The sequence below is a fragment of the Peromyscus eremicus genome, chromosome 9, assembly GCF_949786415.1.
Source record: "Peromyscus eremicus chromosome 9, PerEre_H2_v1, whole genome shotgun sequence".
NCBI lineage: Eukaryota > Metazoa > Chordata > Mammalia > Rodentia > Cricetidae > Peromyscus > Peromyscus eremicus.
In genome coordinates, this window is record NC_081425.1 from 69,382,882 (window position 1) to 69,397,338 (window position 14,457).

The following is a 14,457-nucleotide window of genomic DNA, read 5'->3' on the forward strand; positions in this document are numbered from 1 at the left end:
ATTGCAGGAGATATGATGCCTTCTTCTGACCTTCATGACTACCAGGCACATATGTAACACACACACACACACACACACACACACACACACACACACACACAAACACACACACACACACACACACACACACACACACTTTACAATTAAAAAATCCTTTTTTAAAAATTGGAAGAGTAGGTATCCTTTGGAACTGTGCTGCAAGCCACAAAAATATATGAAGTAGGACTTCAGCTGATTATGACAAGCTAATACCTGGAAGAAGCCAAAGGTCTTCTAGAGGTCAAGCTGAGGCTCAAGGAGTCTTGGTGATATTGGCTTTTGATTATTAACTGTTTCCTACTATGAGTTTTTCATGTGCTATTGTAGCTTTTCCACCATCCTTTGGGCACAATTTCCACTCTACTAAAGGAACATGAGCAGTAATGCAGACAGGATCCCTAATTTCAGACCTTTCTGTAATTATTGTCATTAGCAGCATCTGGACAGGACCATCCCCGGATGGACAAAAGTATCTTATCAGAGATACCTCTGTACTCTCTAAGAACAGACTTAAGCATTCAGACTACCTGTTTGAGAAGACCTGATGGATGTGTTAATTAAGCTAACCTTCTCCTTTCCAAAGTCTTATCTCTAGTTTTAGATCTATCTTTAAATATTAACTCAGAACTAAAGGGTTCCAACTTACAGGTACATCTAGCTATCACAGAAGTTGCCTAGCCAAGTTGCCTAATGACTGAGCACACTTGCCAGAAATGGTGGGAGCAGAGATAGCTTGGAGAGATAAGGGTCAAAGGATAAAAAGGCAGTTTTGTTTTCAGAGAAGGACAAGATGGAGAAGAGAGAAGAGAATGGAGGAAGCAGATGGGTAAGAACTGGAAAGGAATGAACTAGATGGGAAGAAGTAGACTGAAGGGCGAGAAGAGAGAACTAGAGGAACGAGATGGAAGATGAAGAAGAGCCAGATGGGGAAGAACAAGATGAGGGAGAATAAAATGGGAAAGGAGATGGGAGTGGAGCTGAGATGAGAAAGAACTAAATGGATGAGAACCTAGATGGGGCAGAACTAAGACAGAATTAAGACAGAACTTAGAGGGAACAGCAGATAAATGTAGAGAGAAATCAGGCAAGAAAGGAGCTAGACATGAGAGCAAAACTGAAGCTGTGTGCACAGAATTTTATCCCAGAGGGATAAAGTAGATGGACAAAAGAGCTCGGTGTACTTCGATTCTTTTCCTAAAAATAAATCTTGCCGTTCGTAGCTCCTCTTCTGGGCCCCTGGGAAGAATTTTTTTTAATTTTTACCTTCTAATTTTTTTCTTTCATTTTTCTTTTTAAGAAATTTTCTACTCACTCCACATACTATCCACAGATACCCCCTCCTCCCTCCTTCCATCCCCCAGCCCTCTTTCCCAAGCCACCCTGTATCCCCACCTCCCCCAAATCAAGATCTCCCATGGGGAGTCAGCAGAGCCCAGCACACTGAGCCTAGGCAGATCCAAGCCTCTTCCCACTGCACCAAGGCTGTGCAAGGTATCACACCACAGGCACCGGGTTCCAGAAGCCTGCCCATGCACCAGGGACAGACCCTGAACCCCCTGCCTGGGTGCCCCCAAAACAGTTCGAGCCAAACAACAGTCTTGGAAAGAATATTATTAAGGCTGGTCCTTAAATAATATTTGAGAGAACTGGGCTCCACAACTCTGCATCTTGTTTGGTTGTAGTTTTATGTAGTAGTCTCCATCTACTGCAAAGAGAAGTTTCCTTGATGAGGAATGGAGAATACAAGTACCTGTGGGCATAAGGATAAATGTTTATGGATTATATTTAGGAATTTTGCTGGTGTAGTAAATTAGTGATTATAAATTCTCCTTATATAACCATAATTTCACTAGCACTGAGTAATTATCTAACTTTCCAGTACAAGGCATAGTATCCCTCTTGTTGAGTAGGTCTTAAGTCCAGTTAGAAATTGGTTGGTTACTACACAACGAAGTAACCAGACTTCATGGGAGAATCCATGACAGACAGACAGACCTCCTCCAAGAATATAGAAAGCATTCAGCATTATGTAAAACCCTGTAACAATGCAGGACTTTTTCTTTTGTTCTTTCTCTGTTGTAGAATATTATTTTAAGATGTTACTTTTGTTTATATTGCATTTGTTTAACTCTGTGAAGCTGTGATACTGTGTCTGTCTAAAACACCTGACGGTCTAATAAAGAACTGAATGGCCAATATAAATAAATAAATAAATAAATAAATAAATAAACAAAATAAAATAAAATCCAGTCCTTGCAGAGAAGCAAAATTAATCATGCAGCTAAACGTATGGCTCTCTCTTGGGTATATCAAATTATAAAAATATGCAGAGGTAGGATTAAAAAATGCTGATGTCTGAAACTTCCATGTATTATAGTGACAGTGATATTTCCTAACCTTCTTGAAACTATGTATTCCTATTGTAAATGGACAATGAATGCATGAATTCTTTGATATCTTAATACTACTCAATGAAATTTTTTTCCATTAAAAAAATTCCTACAACTTAAGAGTCATATTGAAACTAGGCCATCACTTGAGCAGATGACCTTGGTAATTAAACATGACCTAGTTACTCCCATCTTTAATAAAGGACATCTCAAAGTGAAACAACAAAAATGCATGGGAAAGTGCTGTAAGTCCATCTTAATTACAGAAATGCCTGCATTTAACATCCAATGTGTTGTACAGAAACATGACAAAGGACTAGTTTGTTTTGTCAATAGAGGAAGGAAATGATCAAAGTCAGAAATGTAGTCTGGTGGAGTGAAATCTTGCAGAGGCGCTCATCATGGCATAGATATTATAGCTGCAACTTCATTGCTCATATGAAATGTTTTCTAGAATGGCAGGAAATGTGCAGCTCTGTCTTTGAAATGACAAAAATCCCATAAAAACTGAAAATCTGGTGTTTTAATAAGAACTCGGTCCAATGGGATCATTTAAATATCTCCACAGTAATTTTACAAAATTTCATTCCCTGTTTGAACAGTAAGTATTAGTAATAATACATAGTTTTGTGCTCATCAAGAGTAGAAACACTCCCATCTACAACATTCATAATGGCTAAAATCCAGTTTCATTTTGTGCTCCCTACCTGTATTTATTCTATTCACTGAGAAAGGTTTCCTGGAGCACTGAGTTATACCTTACACTCACTCAGAAATTTCACTTTTTCATCACCTGCTATCCTCTGAAAAAGTGGAAACAATGAATAATATGCTAAGGCTGAAGTTAATTATTGTATTATGCTGGGACATAACTCAATGCTAGAACACTTGCTGAGTGTTTTCAAGACTCTACATTAAATCCTCAGAACACCAAGCAAGGGCTCTAACGAATCACTGTGTTTGTTCTTGGACCACAGTGGCTGTGCAAAGTATTTCTTCCCTTTGCATTCCTCTTCCTTAGAAAATCTTATGTTATCTTCCATGAACTAGTCACTAACAGGCACATCAAATCATACATATTTTTACTTCTTTACTATATGCTAATTGTACAGATAATGTGTGTATAACATATTTTAATCAGATCCATTCTGCTATAATGCAGTCTTACCTACCCTCTCATATTCTATATTCCTCTTAGTCGTGGCAAATAGTATCCCTCCAATTTCATATCTTTTTGTTTTCAAATCTAGATTCCTCACGTGAGAGAAAACATTCAGTATTTGTCTTTCCGAGTCTGACTTATTTGGATTAACATGATAATCTACAGAAAATAAAAATCAACAAATGTTGGTGAGAACATATGAGAAAAAGAAACCTTGCACACTACTAGTGGGAATGTACATTTGTACAACCACTGTAGATATCAGTATGAAGGATTGTCAAAAACTAAGTATAGAATTACCATATGGCTCCATGCTACCACTCTTTGTAAATTCTTGAAGGAATCAAAGTCAGCATAATTGGAGAGAGACACCTGCACATTCATGATTATCCAAACACATACAGAAATCCTTCCACAGACTTAGTGAGACAAAATAATGAACAGTACCCTCATCAACAGGCCAAAAATTTGTCCTTCCTGCTCTTTCTTTATATGGCCTGAACCCTGATGAGGTGGTACTTTAAAAAAGGTCAGGAGAAAGGTATCACTGAACCTTCTGGAAATTACCTTATCAATACAGTTTTCAACCAGGTCAGCAGACAAAGCACAAGATATTCCCCTTGGTTGCATTTTGCCAACTAGTATGACATCATTCATCCTTAAATAATAGTAATCAAAAAGTTACTCATAGTTAAGATATTTACTAATCTCCAGCAAATCTACATAGTCCGCAGAAGATGAGAACTGACTCCGAATCCTTGAAACACACATGCTGTGCACTTGTATGAACTAGACAGCCCACCATGATTGTCATAGTAGAATTTTCAATGACAGTAGCCACTACTTCTCAAATTCTCCCTCAGAATCACTCGCTATTTTTCCTTTAGGTGTTTTTTCTTACTTTAATAGTAGATGCTGTGTGTTTCTAGTTTATCCTATTTTTCTTTACTAATTTTCTTAATACAGAATTTACTTAGGCAGTAGCTACACTAACGAGGTATTCACCTCTACAAAACCATCACTGGTGCTACAACCCTAGATATTATTAGATATGCCTTTAAATGCTACTGTGGAAAATCAATAATCATTTAATTATACTTTTCCTCTTATAATAGTAAAATGTAAGCCATATTTGCCCTTCATGGCACTATCAAATATAGGGGAAATGGACCAATCAAGAGTAAACTTGCTTCTCTAATACAGGACCAAGTGGTACAGAGGGGCAAGTAAGAAAAGTCAGTGAGGGTTAGACCATCAAGAGGGAATCACATTCAGCAAACCAATAGTTAATTATATCTATTCTTTGAAGAATGTGGATGCTTTAGAAATTATCCCAACTTTGTCAAAAGTAGGAATATTAAGGAATTAATTTTTATACAACTTTATTACCATTGATTAATCCACCACTCAAAAATACACCTTAAATGACATTAATATTTGAATCCTCCAAAACATGAATATAAATCAGAGAAATATGTAGAAAACTATTGGTCTGTAGAAATCTGTAGAAACCATCAGTTCATTTCCTTCTCTGTCCACTACTAGAGCTGAATAAGTGATTGATACACACACTTTTTCACATACACCAGAAAGATAAAGTAGCAACAGAAAATGAGTGTGTAGAAATAGAGTTGATTTTCTTGAAGATGTGGAATCTTTAATAAAATATATAAATGGAAAGAAATAATGTGTTTCTTCAAAATAAACTGTGCTGCTCATATTTGAAGTTCACAAAGTATGGCTGGTATAAGATACATGTGTGTAATCACATAATCACACAATGGAGTGAATCAACATCCCTATCCTTTTCAGTTACTTTCTGAATGTTTGACAAAAACAGCCAAAACTATTTACTTAATAAAAATCCATTTTTACTATAATTTAATTAAATATGGCCTTGACATTGTATAATAGATCATTGGATATATTGATACAATATATTACTCACCTTTGAATAAACTTCAGCAACTTACAGTCTGAGAAAAAAAGGTCAATCACATTGATACATTTTGTTTTTATGTATATGTATATTTGGCAACTCAATTATAGTCACAAAAATTACAAAAGCATTTATCTGAAGAGCCAAAAGCCCAGAGGTACCAGGGATTATGTTATTGAAACTACAGGGATTTACACTGCTGGTGGGAATGCAAGCTTGTACAACCACTTTGGAAATCAATTTGGCGCTTTCTTAGAAAATTGGGAATCAATCTCCCCCAAGATCCAGCTATACCACTCTTGGGCATATACCCAAGGAATGCTCAATCATACCACAAGAGCACTTGTTCAGCTATGTTCATATCAGCATTGTTTGTAATAGCCAGAACATGGAAACAACCTAGATGCCCTTCCAACTGAAGAATGGATAAACAAAATGTGGTACATATACACAATGGAATACTACTCAGCAGAGAAAAACAATGACATCATGAGGTTTGCAGGCAAATGGATGGATCTAGAAAAAAATCATCCTGAGTGAGGTAACCCAGACTCAGAAAGACAAACATGGCATGTACTCACTCATAGGAGGATACTAGATGTGGAACAAGGATGACTGGACTGCTACTCACAACACCAGGGAGGCTACCTGGAAAACAGGACCCCAAGAAAGACACAGAGATCTCCCAATGACAGAGAAATGGATGAGATCTACATGAACAACCTAGACATAAGTGGGGGTAATAAAGGGCAAGGGTCGAGGGAAAGAGAGCTTGGGGGAGCGGGAGATCCCAGCTGGATCAACAACAGAGAGGAAGAACAAGGAATAGGAGACCATGGTAAATGAAGACCACATGAGAATAGGAAAAAGCAAAGTGCTAGAGAGGCCCACAGAAATCCACAAAGATACCCCCACAATAGACTGCTGGCAATGGTCGAGAGATAGCCCGAACTGACCTACTCTGGTGATGGGATGGCCAAACACCCTAATTGTCGTGCTAGAAACCCCATCCAACAACTGGGGGATCTGGATGCAGAGATCCACGGCTGGGCCCCGGGTGGAGCTCCGGGAGTCCAATTAGCGAGAAAGAGGAGGGTTTATATGAGCGAGAATTGTTGAGACCAAGGTTGGATAAAGCACAGGGACAAATAGCCAAACGAATGGAAACACATGAACTATGAACCAATGGCTGAGGGGTCCCCAACTGGATCAGGCCCTCTGAATGGGTGAGACAGTCAGTCGATTGTCTTGATCTGTTTGGGAGGCATCCAGGCAGTGGGACCGGGTCCTGTGCTCATTGCACGAGTTGGCTGTTTGAAACCTGGGGCCTATGCAGGGTCTCTTGGCTCGGCCTGGGAGGAGGGGACTGGACCTGCCTGGACTGAGTCTACCAGGTTGATCTCAGTCCGGGGGGGGGGGGGGGGAAGGCTTTGCCCTGGAGGAGGTGGGAATGAGGGGTGGGCTGGGGGTAGGTGAGTGGGCGGGAGGGGGAGAACAAGGGAATCCGTGGCTGATATGTAGAACTAAATTGTATTGTAAAATAAAAAAAAGAATAAACAAAAAAAAAAAGAAATCTGAATGACAAGTTTAAGTTCACTAGATGCATTGTTTTCTAAGCAGAGTAACATCAACTCCTGTACGAATCTGTTATACAGAGCTTTTGGATTGCTGAACACATGGACTTGCTAGAATCAGCTCACACAGAAAGGAGGTGAAGGCTTACCCTTTACTTCAGACATTACTCTCTGCACCTACTCATCAAACTATTCATTTCCACTGTTTACTTAAACCAAGATATCATAGTGCACAGTACACCTTTATACACAATAAATATGAACTTCCAAGTAAGTATTAAGCATCAAACAACAACATGTACTAAACATCCTGGTTCATCTTGGGCCTTATCTTATGTACTTTTAATATCTATATGTTAGTTTTCACTCTCAAACAATGTGAAAAATGTTGTCTTAGAATGTCTGACATAGCAAAAAGAAAGGCGCCACTCCAAATCTGGTGGCAGTTTTTAAGACAGGCTGCAGGTGCCTGGGGATCAGTGTGTATTTGTTGTACAGAAGTAGATAGCTGAATCTCCAGGCTGAGTGGCTTTGATTTGCAGGGAAAGGTGTTTGGCTTTCTTATCCAACAGAAGGATAAGTCTTTGGTCCTGCTTTCTGTCCGCGTTTGACCGGATGTCAATGATGAACTGAGGATGCTTCCCAGGCTCTTGCTTATACCAAGGGAAGTAGACTGAGGCACTGTCTGTGTAAGTGCAGTTGATGACAGTGCTGTCTCCCTCCTGGACACTCAGGGTGGAAGGATGCTGCTCCACCTTCTCACCTCTGCTCTCCCCTGTGCAGAAAGATGGAGAGAAAGGAGAAAGGTTGTCAAGTCATTTTTCTTTCCTATCTTTTTCCTGTAGTAAATAGAGAAAACTCAAATGAATCATTCTCCTGAGCATCCACAGACCTCCCACTAACATACACAGTCATCTTACACTCCTCAACTCACAGTTCATCTGCAGCCAGAGGATAATGAATAAAGCATGAACAGTTGTCTTCATTGTGCTTCCTACTCGGATCAATTGTAGGTGCTCAGTCTCTAGCCCTCTGAGCAAATTGAAAGTTCCAGTTGGTCCTTTGTTGTTATAACAATCATGCATGCTGAGTTATTTGCCCAGCCAATAAGAAAAAGCCTGTTCATTTAGAATTCACTAAGATGGTCTTTCTGTGCATCAGCTGAGGTGCACTGCCATCCTGTGGTCAGATTTCTAACTGCGGAAATCTAGTTTGTTTTTCTCTTACTCTAGGAAAGATTCTGAAGTCAGCCCACCTCTGCCATCCTTACTCTTCCAACCTAGCTGTGCTCACACAGCCTGTGCACCTGCTCAACCAGCTGAGTGCACTAACTCCCTACTCATCCATGTGAGGACAACATTCTCATACCTAGGGTCACATAACTGTGAACCAATTTAGTCAAGTGAGTGTTCCAAATTCCCACTAACCCACTCAATTTTCACAGTCCCAGGACTAGCTATGGTTGCACACCTGTGCACCAGCCCAGCCTGTTGAGTGTCTCAGATCCCCATCCACTCTTATCTTCCCCACATTCCCAGAAAGCTTGCTTTGGGTCCTGCAGCCTTCATATCAACCCAGACTGGTAAATTTTCTAGAACCATTGTGTGTCACTCTCAGACATAGCTGGACTTGAACAGCTTTTGCACCAGCACACAGACGTAGACCTGAATCATATCAACAGACTCACTTGATAACCACTGAGTTAGAATCACTCTCATCCCTGCCATCAATAATGAGCATCTCTGACTGACCTACAAAGCCTTCAAACCTGATCTGAAACTAACCTGATCTGAGCAACAGCAAAAACAGAAACCAAATTCTACTCAACAGAGGCAAGCTACAGTATCAGACAAAATGAAAGAAATCTACATGCCTACACCATATCACAAACACACAAGCATTATGAAAGGCAAAGCAATGCCCACTCCCACAAAACCCACCAGTTCTATAGAAATGTTCCTCAATGGGAATTACCTAGATGAACCCCAGGACAGTAAACAGGGACTAAGAGGGTATGGGAAAAAGAAGCTCTAGAAAGAGCAATAGCAGGACACAGTTTCTATGAAGTGGAAATGGGAAAGGTGAAGGGGGCTTTAAATGGAGAGTGAGGACAAACATCAATGCAGCAGGGAGAAAGAGAAAGGAGGGATAAATAAGATTCAGGGTGTTTGAAAAAGTCACAGACAATCATATTATTTTCTATTTGCCTCAAATTGCATGTAATATGTGTGTGTGCATTTGTATACATAAATAAATAATCAAAATGATGTTATTCCACTTGGGGTGATAATGCTCCCCTAGAGCCATAGACTGTTTAGCATAACACCTGGCATGAGAAACCTCATTTCAATTTTCAGTCAGGACAGCCCAAGACAGGACTCCCAAAACAACATAGACTATTGCTATTGTCTTTAGTTGACTCAAAGATTTCAAGATAAGTCCCCATTCCTAAAGAGATTACACACTTTGGACATAGGACTTGGAAGAATGAGCTACAACTGACCTAGCAGTCTATTTCCTGAGGACTCTATTCTGAAACCAGGCAAGGAAAAGGGCAGTCAATAGACCTATCCAGCTGTAATACCTAAGAGCCACAACAATGACCAGCATCCAAATATTCAATAGTGTCACTTATATCTTGGAGGTAACCAACAACCATTGAATTGGACTTATAGCTCACTCAATGAGAGGGTACTGTCAACTTCAACAACCACCCATGGCTGGAGAGGTCAGGACCTCTAAAAGAGAACTTCCCACTGTCATTTTCCTAAGCCAGTATAATCGCTAACCACATTCTAAATACTTATCCTTAAGCACACAGATGTTGTGGGATATTATTTTAACTATGTAAAGATGTGTTACATTTGTTTATGCTGCAGAGTATTACTTTAACTATGTGAAGGTGTGTTACATTTGTTTCTTCTGCCTCTGTTAATGATGTAAATATGTGTTACATTTGTTTGTGCTGAATTTGTTAAATTATGTAAAGATGTGTTGCTATTTCACCTTGCCTGCCTAAGACACCTGATTGGTCTAATAAAAAGCTGAATGGCCAATACATAGGCAGGAGAAGGCAGAGAGAATAAGTAGGAGAAGGAATCTAGGTTCTGGGAAGAGAAGGAAAGAGAAAGAGAGGGAGAACCATCCAGAGTGGGCTGGCCAGCAAGCCAGCCAGACATGGAGGAAGCAGGATAGCAGGATGAACAACACATAAATGAGGTAAACAAGTCTCGGGGACAGTACATAGATTAATAGAAATGGGTTAATTTAAACTTTTTTAAAAAAATCTGGCTAGAAACAAGCCTAAACTTAGGCCAAGCATTCATAATTAATAAGTCTCCTTATCATAACTTGGAGGCTGGTGGGCAAAGACAGCTACAGTTGCATGCCTAGTCACAACTGATACATGTACAGCACAAGTCCTACAGAGAACATTGTAGAAATGCTGGTCCAAGATTAGAATACATTCAGATGTTGTCAAGCTAGGGTGCAACAGAACCATTTCTGCATCACCCCTTGGCTTTCGCTTACTTTTGGATGAGCTGACACACTTCATCTCATTGAATTAAGATAAATCTTGCTATGAAATCTAGGCTGGCCTCTAACTTATGATTCTCCTTCTTCAGCTTTCAAGTGCTGAGATTATAGTCCAGCACTACCCTAACCACTCTGAATTCACTACACTACATCTACTTGTCTCTGAACAATATTCTCTTATAGACATTGCTGATGCAAATACACCCTAACACAGACTGTAACAGTGTACACAAAACCTGAACAATTTCAAGTCAGCACACAGAAGGGGAAGCAGACACAAAGTCCCATCCCTAACGCAGAAACCTTTTACCATTGATACGTGCTGTGAGAGAGAAAATCAGTTTTCTCCAGTGAAGTGACAATAGGTATTTTAATCACATTCCAGGGCAGACCTTAAGTTCAGGAGTAGTTGACCAAAACAAACATGTTTGTGTGTATGATTTTGTTGTTATTGTTATGCTATAGTGGGATTTTTTTTTTTTTGGAGGAGATTGTTTTGTCTTCTTGGTTTTTGGGGTTTTTTTTCTTTTTTTGGTTTATTGAGGATCATTTGAGAGAACATTGAGTTGGGCAAATAGGGAGATAAGGAGGATCTGGGAGGACTAGAGGGATGGGAAAGGATATAATCAAATCATCTTGTATAAACAGTTCAAAAAATAATAAAAATTGTAGTAAAAAATACTGACATTGCTCTGTTAGTGTATCTTGAGTTTGGTGCAATGATGTATGATATCCTGTGACTTTTCTAGCCTCATCCTGTACAATTTCACTCACTAGTGTTTATAATGTTATTCTTTTAGGAACTTCCTCCAAGGTGTATAGTTGGATGATGTCAGATGTTCCTCAGAAATATAGAACTGCAAAATGAACATGTGACAGTATCTGAATTCGGGAAATGACAAAGCTGACACTTGAGCTCTTTACAGCTATATTTTGTACTGTGCAATAGCAGCACACACATCTGATGAATAGTTGAAGACATGGACTTTATTAAATCTAGGTTTGATGATTGTAGTAGAACACTGTTTCTGAAATGATTTAATTACTCATACAAATGAGGTTTGTGTAAGTCTTCTTTTATTATAAACATAAACTGATAATTTAATGAAATATTACTTTCTCAGATATTTTTTGTAAGTTGTGGAAATCTGATAAAGTAAAAATGGCTTCATTATTTGTGTCTTAGTTACTGTTTATTGGCATAAAGAGACACCATGACCAAGCAACTTATAAAAGAAATTTAATTTGGGCATTGCTTAAAGTTTCGGAGTGTTAGTCCACTATCATCACAACTGGAAGCATGGCAGCAGGCCGACATGGTCCTGAAGAAGTAGCTGAGAGTTTTTACATCCTAATCAGTAGACAGCAGGCAGAGAAAGAGACACTGGGCCAGGTGTGAGCTTTTTAACCTCAAAGCCCACTTCCAGTGACACACCTCCTCCAGCACCTCCTCCAACAAGACCATACCTCCTAATGCTTTCCAAACAGTTCATCAACTGGGGACAAAGCCTGCAAATATATGAGCCCATGGGGGCAATTTTCATTTAAACCAATATAATTTGTATGTAATTGAGAATCCTTATTGATACATTTTATCATTGAGTCTTCAATTATGAGGAAAATTAATTTCTATGAACTCAAAGCAGTTGGAATAGCACACACAGACCTACACAAGATCAAGCTACACAAAATTCCAACGTGGGGTATGACCCCAAAGTCCCATCCCTAACTAAGGACATGTTGACATCTGATAGCTACTAAGAGAGGGAGAATCTGTTTTCTTTAAGGGCATGGCCCCAGTAGGTCAACCACACTCCAGTGAAAGCCACACATCCAAGTGGTAAGGACAGCACTTACCAAGTTTTGTTTTTTCCAAGAAACAAAGAAAGAAAATCTGGAAAGTAGGGATGAGGGGGGGAACTGGTAGAAACTGGTGAAGAACTGAATATGATCAAAGTACGTTGTATGAAATTCTCAAAAAAACTAATAAAAGTCCCATTCTTCTGGATAATTGAAAGATATGCAATTGACTGAAACACTGGGTCATTTCTTTTCTGTTCCCTGAAGAGCACGTCTGTTTGATGCCTTTGTAGAACAATAAAGAGCAGTGAACACTGTGCAGTGGATCTACCTGACAGTACTGTGAACCTTGTCATCTTTGTCAGTTGTCCCAGTACTCTTCATGAGAACTTCTTCCTGAAAATGGGAATCTGTAAGAAAAGGGTGAAACAGCAATCCTGAACTGTCTAGTGTTAGTAGAGATGACAGAGACACGCATAAATTGGAAACCCCACAGCTGTGCAAAGCCTCCTGCAGAGTCTCCCTGGGGCAGGGCTGTAGCTGCAGTTTGGGGCCAGGCTGCAGGCTTGCTGGGAGCACTGTGCATCAGCAGCACAGAGGTAGGTGCCTGAGTCCTCCAGCTGGGCATTCCTGATGTGCAGGGTGCTGTAGCGCTCCTTGGAATCGAATGTTGACTTTAACCTCCCATTCTCCTTTGTTCCTGGAGTCAGGAAAAGAAGATTGGTGAGGCTGCCCCTGGGATTCTGTCGGAACCACTGCACCCTCACCATGGTGGTAGAAAAATTGCATCTCAGAGCAGAGCTGTCCCCCTCGTGGAGACTGAGGGCTGGAGGATTTTGCTCCACCTGCATCCCTCTCACACCTGGTCAGAGAAAAGAAAACAAACCATATGACAGGCAATCCTTCCGCAGGTTCCACCCTGTCAGATATCCCGGGAGACTGCCACGAGGAGCTTTGGGTCAGCTTTGTTCTGGCCCTCCCACTGGCAGCTCCGAAACACCCCTAACCCATCTGGGAGAGCCACAACTCACAGCAAGCCTGCACCCACAGCAGCCCCAGCACAGCTCCCAGGCTCCTCTCCATGGATCCTGTCAAACTGCTGAGACTCCTTCACCCCAGTTCCAGACAGTGTCTAACTTAGTTCCAACCCTGAGCAGGCTCTCCCTTGTTCACCAGGCACCAATAAAAGCTGAGCTCTTTCATCTTGATGGAAATCCACACCCACAGCAGCCCAGTGAAGCCTCACAATAACTGCTCCCTAGCTGTGGATGAAAACCCTGCAGGGAACAGAAAGCTATGTCACCTACAGCTTGAAAACTAAAGAGGGTTGGTTGAGTTGTCTTGTTTGTTTGTTTGTTTGTAACAATTAAAGTAAGAGACATTTGAGAGGAGGGGATGATATATCAGGTAAGAGCGAAGTCTCTGTACATCACAGAGCATAGAAGGACAGAGAGAGTAAGTCATTTCTTATCCATAATTTGACAGAATTTGAGAAATCAGTTGTAAGAAAATTCTTATAAAAGAAAACTCTTTAAAGGAGTGCAATGTGTACTGAGAAATATATACACTTTCTCGAAATCAATAGATCACCATCTGCAAAGAAAATGTTTCCAATGAAAATTTCATTTGTTAAAACAATCCGGTAATGAACACAACATTCACCCTGATTCATTTTCCACCTCTGTCATTCTCCAGTCCCTTCCCTGCACCCTGCAGACCCACACAGTGCTGCTCAAGCTCAGTGTTGTTCTCTGTATTTATTTTCTTCTTATGTTTTTGTGCCTGATTATTTTTCCTCCCCTCAACTAATTATTCTTGTTCCTGCTATCCTGAGAGAAGACAATGAAAAGTTTGGCTATCACAGTTATAGGAATAATTTCTGCATCAATGACCTCTGGGGATTTTCATCATAAAATGTTAAAACTTGAAGTCACGGAGTTAGATGTTTTTATTTCAGACTTCACGTTGCCCAGTAAAATTCTATTTCCTTCTCTTCTCAAGAAATCATCCTCACAG

At 40.1% G+C, this 14,457-nt stretch overlaps 2 gene segments (V, D, J or C); both read right to left on the reverse strand.

Annotated features, from left to right (window-relative positions):
- Positions 1-7,580: 7,580 nt before the first annotated feature.
- Positions 7,581-8,090, reverse strand: LOC131919026 (T cell receptor alpha variable 13-2-like). The segment is given in 2 exon segments: positions 7,581-7,879; positions 8,039-8,090. Coding segments are annotated over 2 exon segments (351 nt in total).
- Positions 8,091-12,768: 4,678 nt separating this feature from the next.
- LOC131919027 (T cell receptor alpha variable 22-like) lies at positions 12,769-13,524 on the reverse strand. The segment is given in 3 exon segments: positions 12,769-12,837; positions 12,936-13,303; positions 13,473-13,524. Coding segments are annotated over 3 exon segments (489 nt in total).
- Positions 13,525-14,457: the final 933 nt, after the last annotated feature.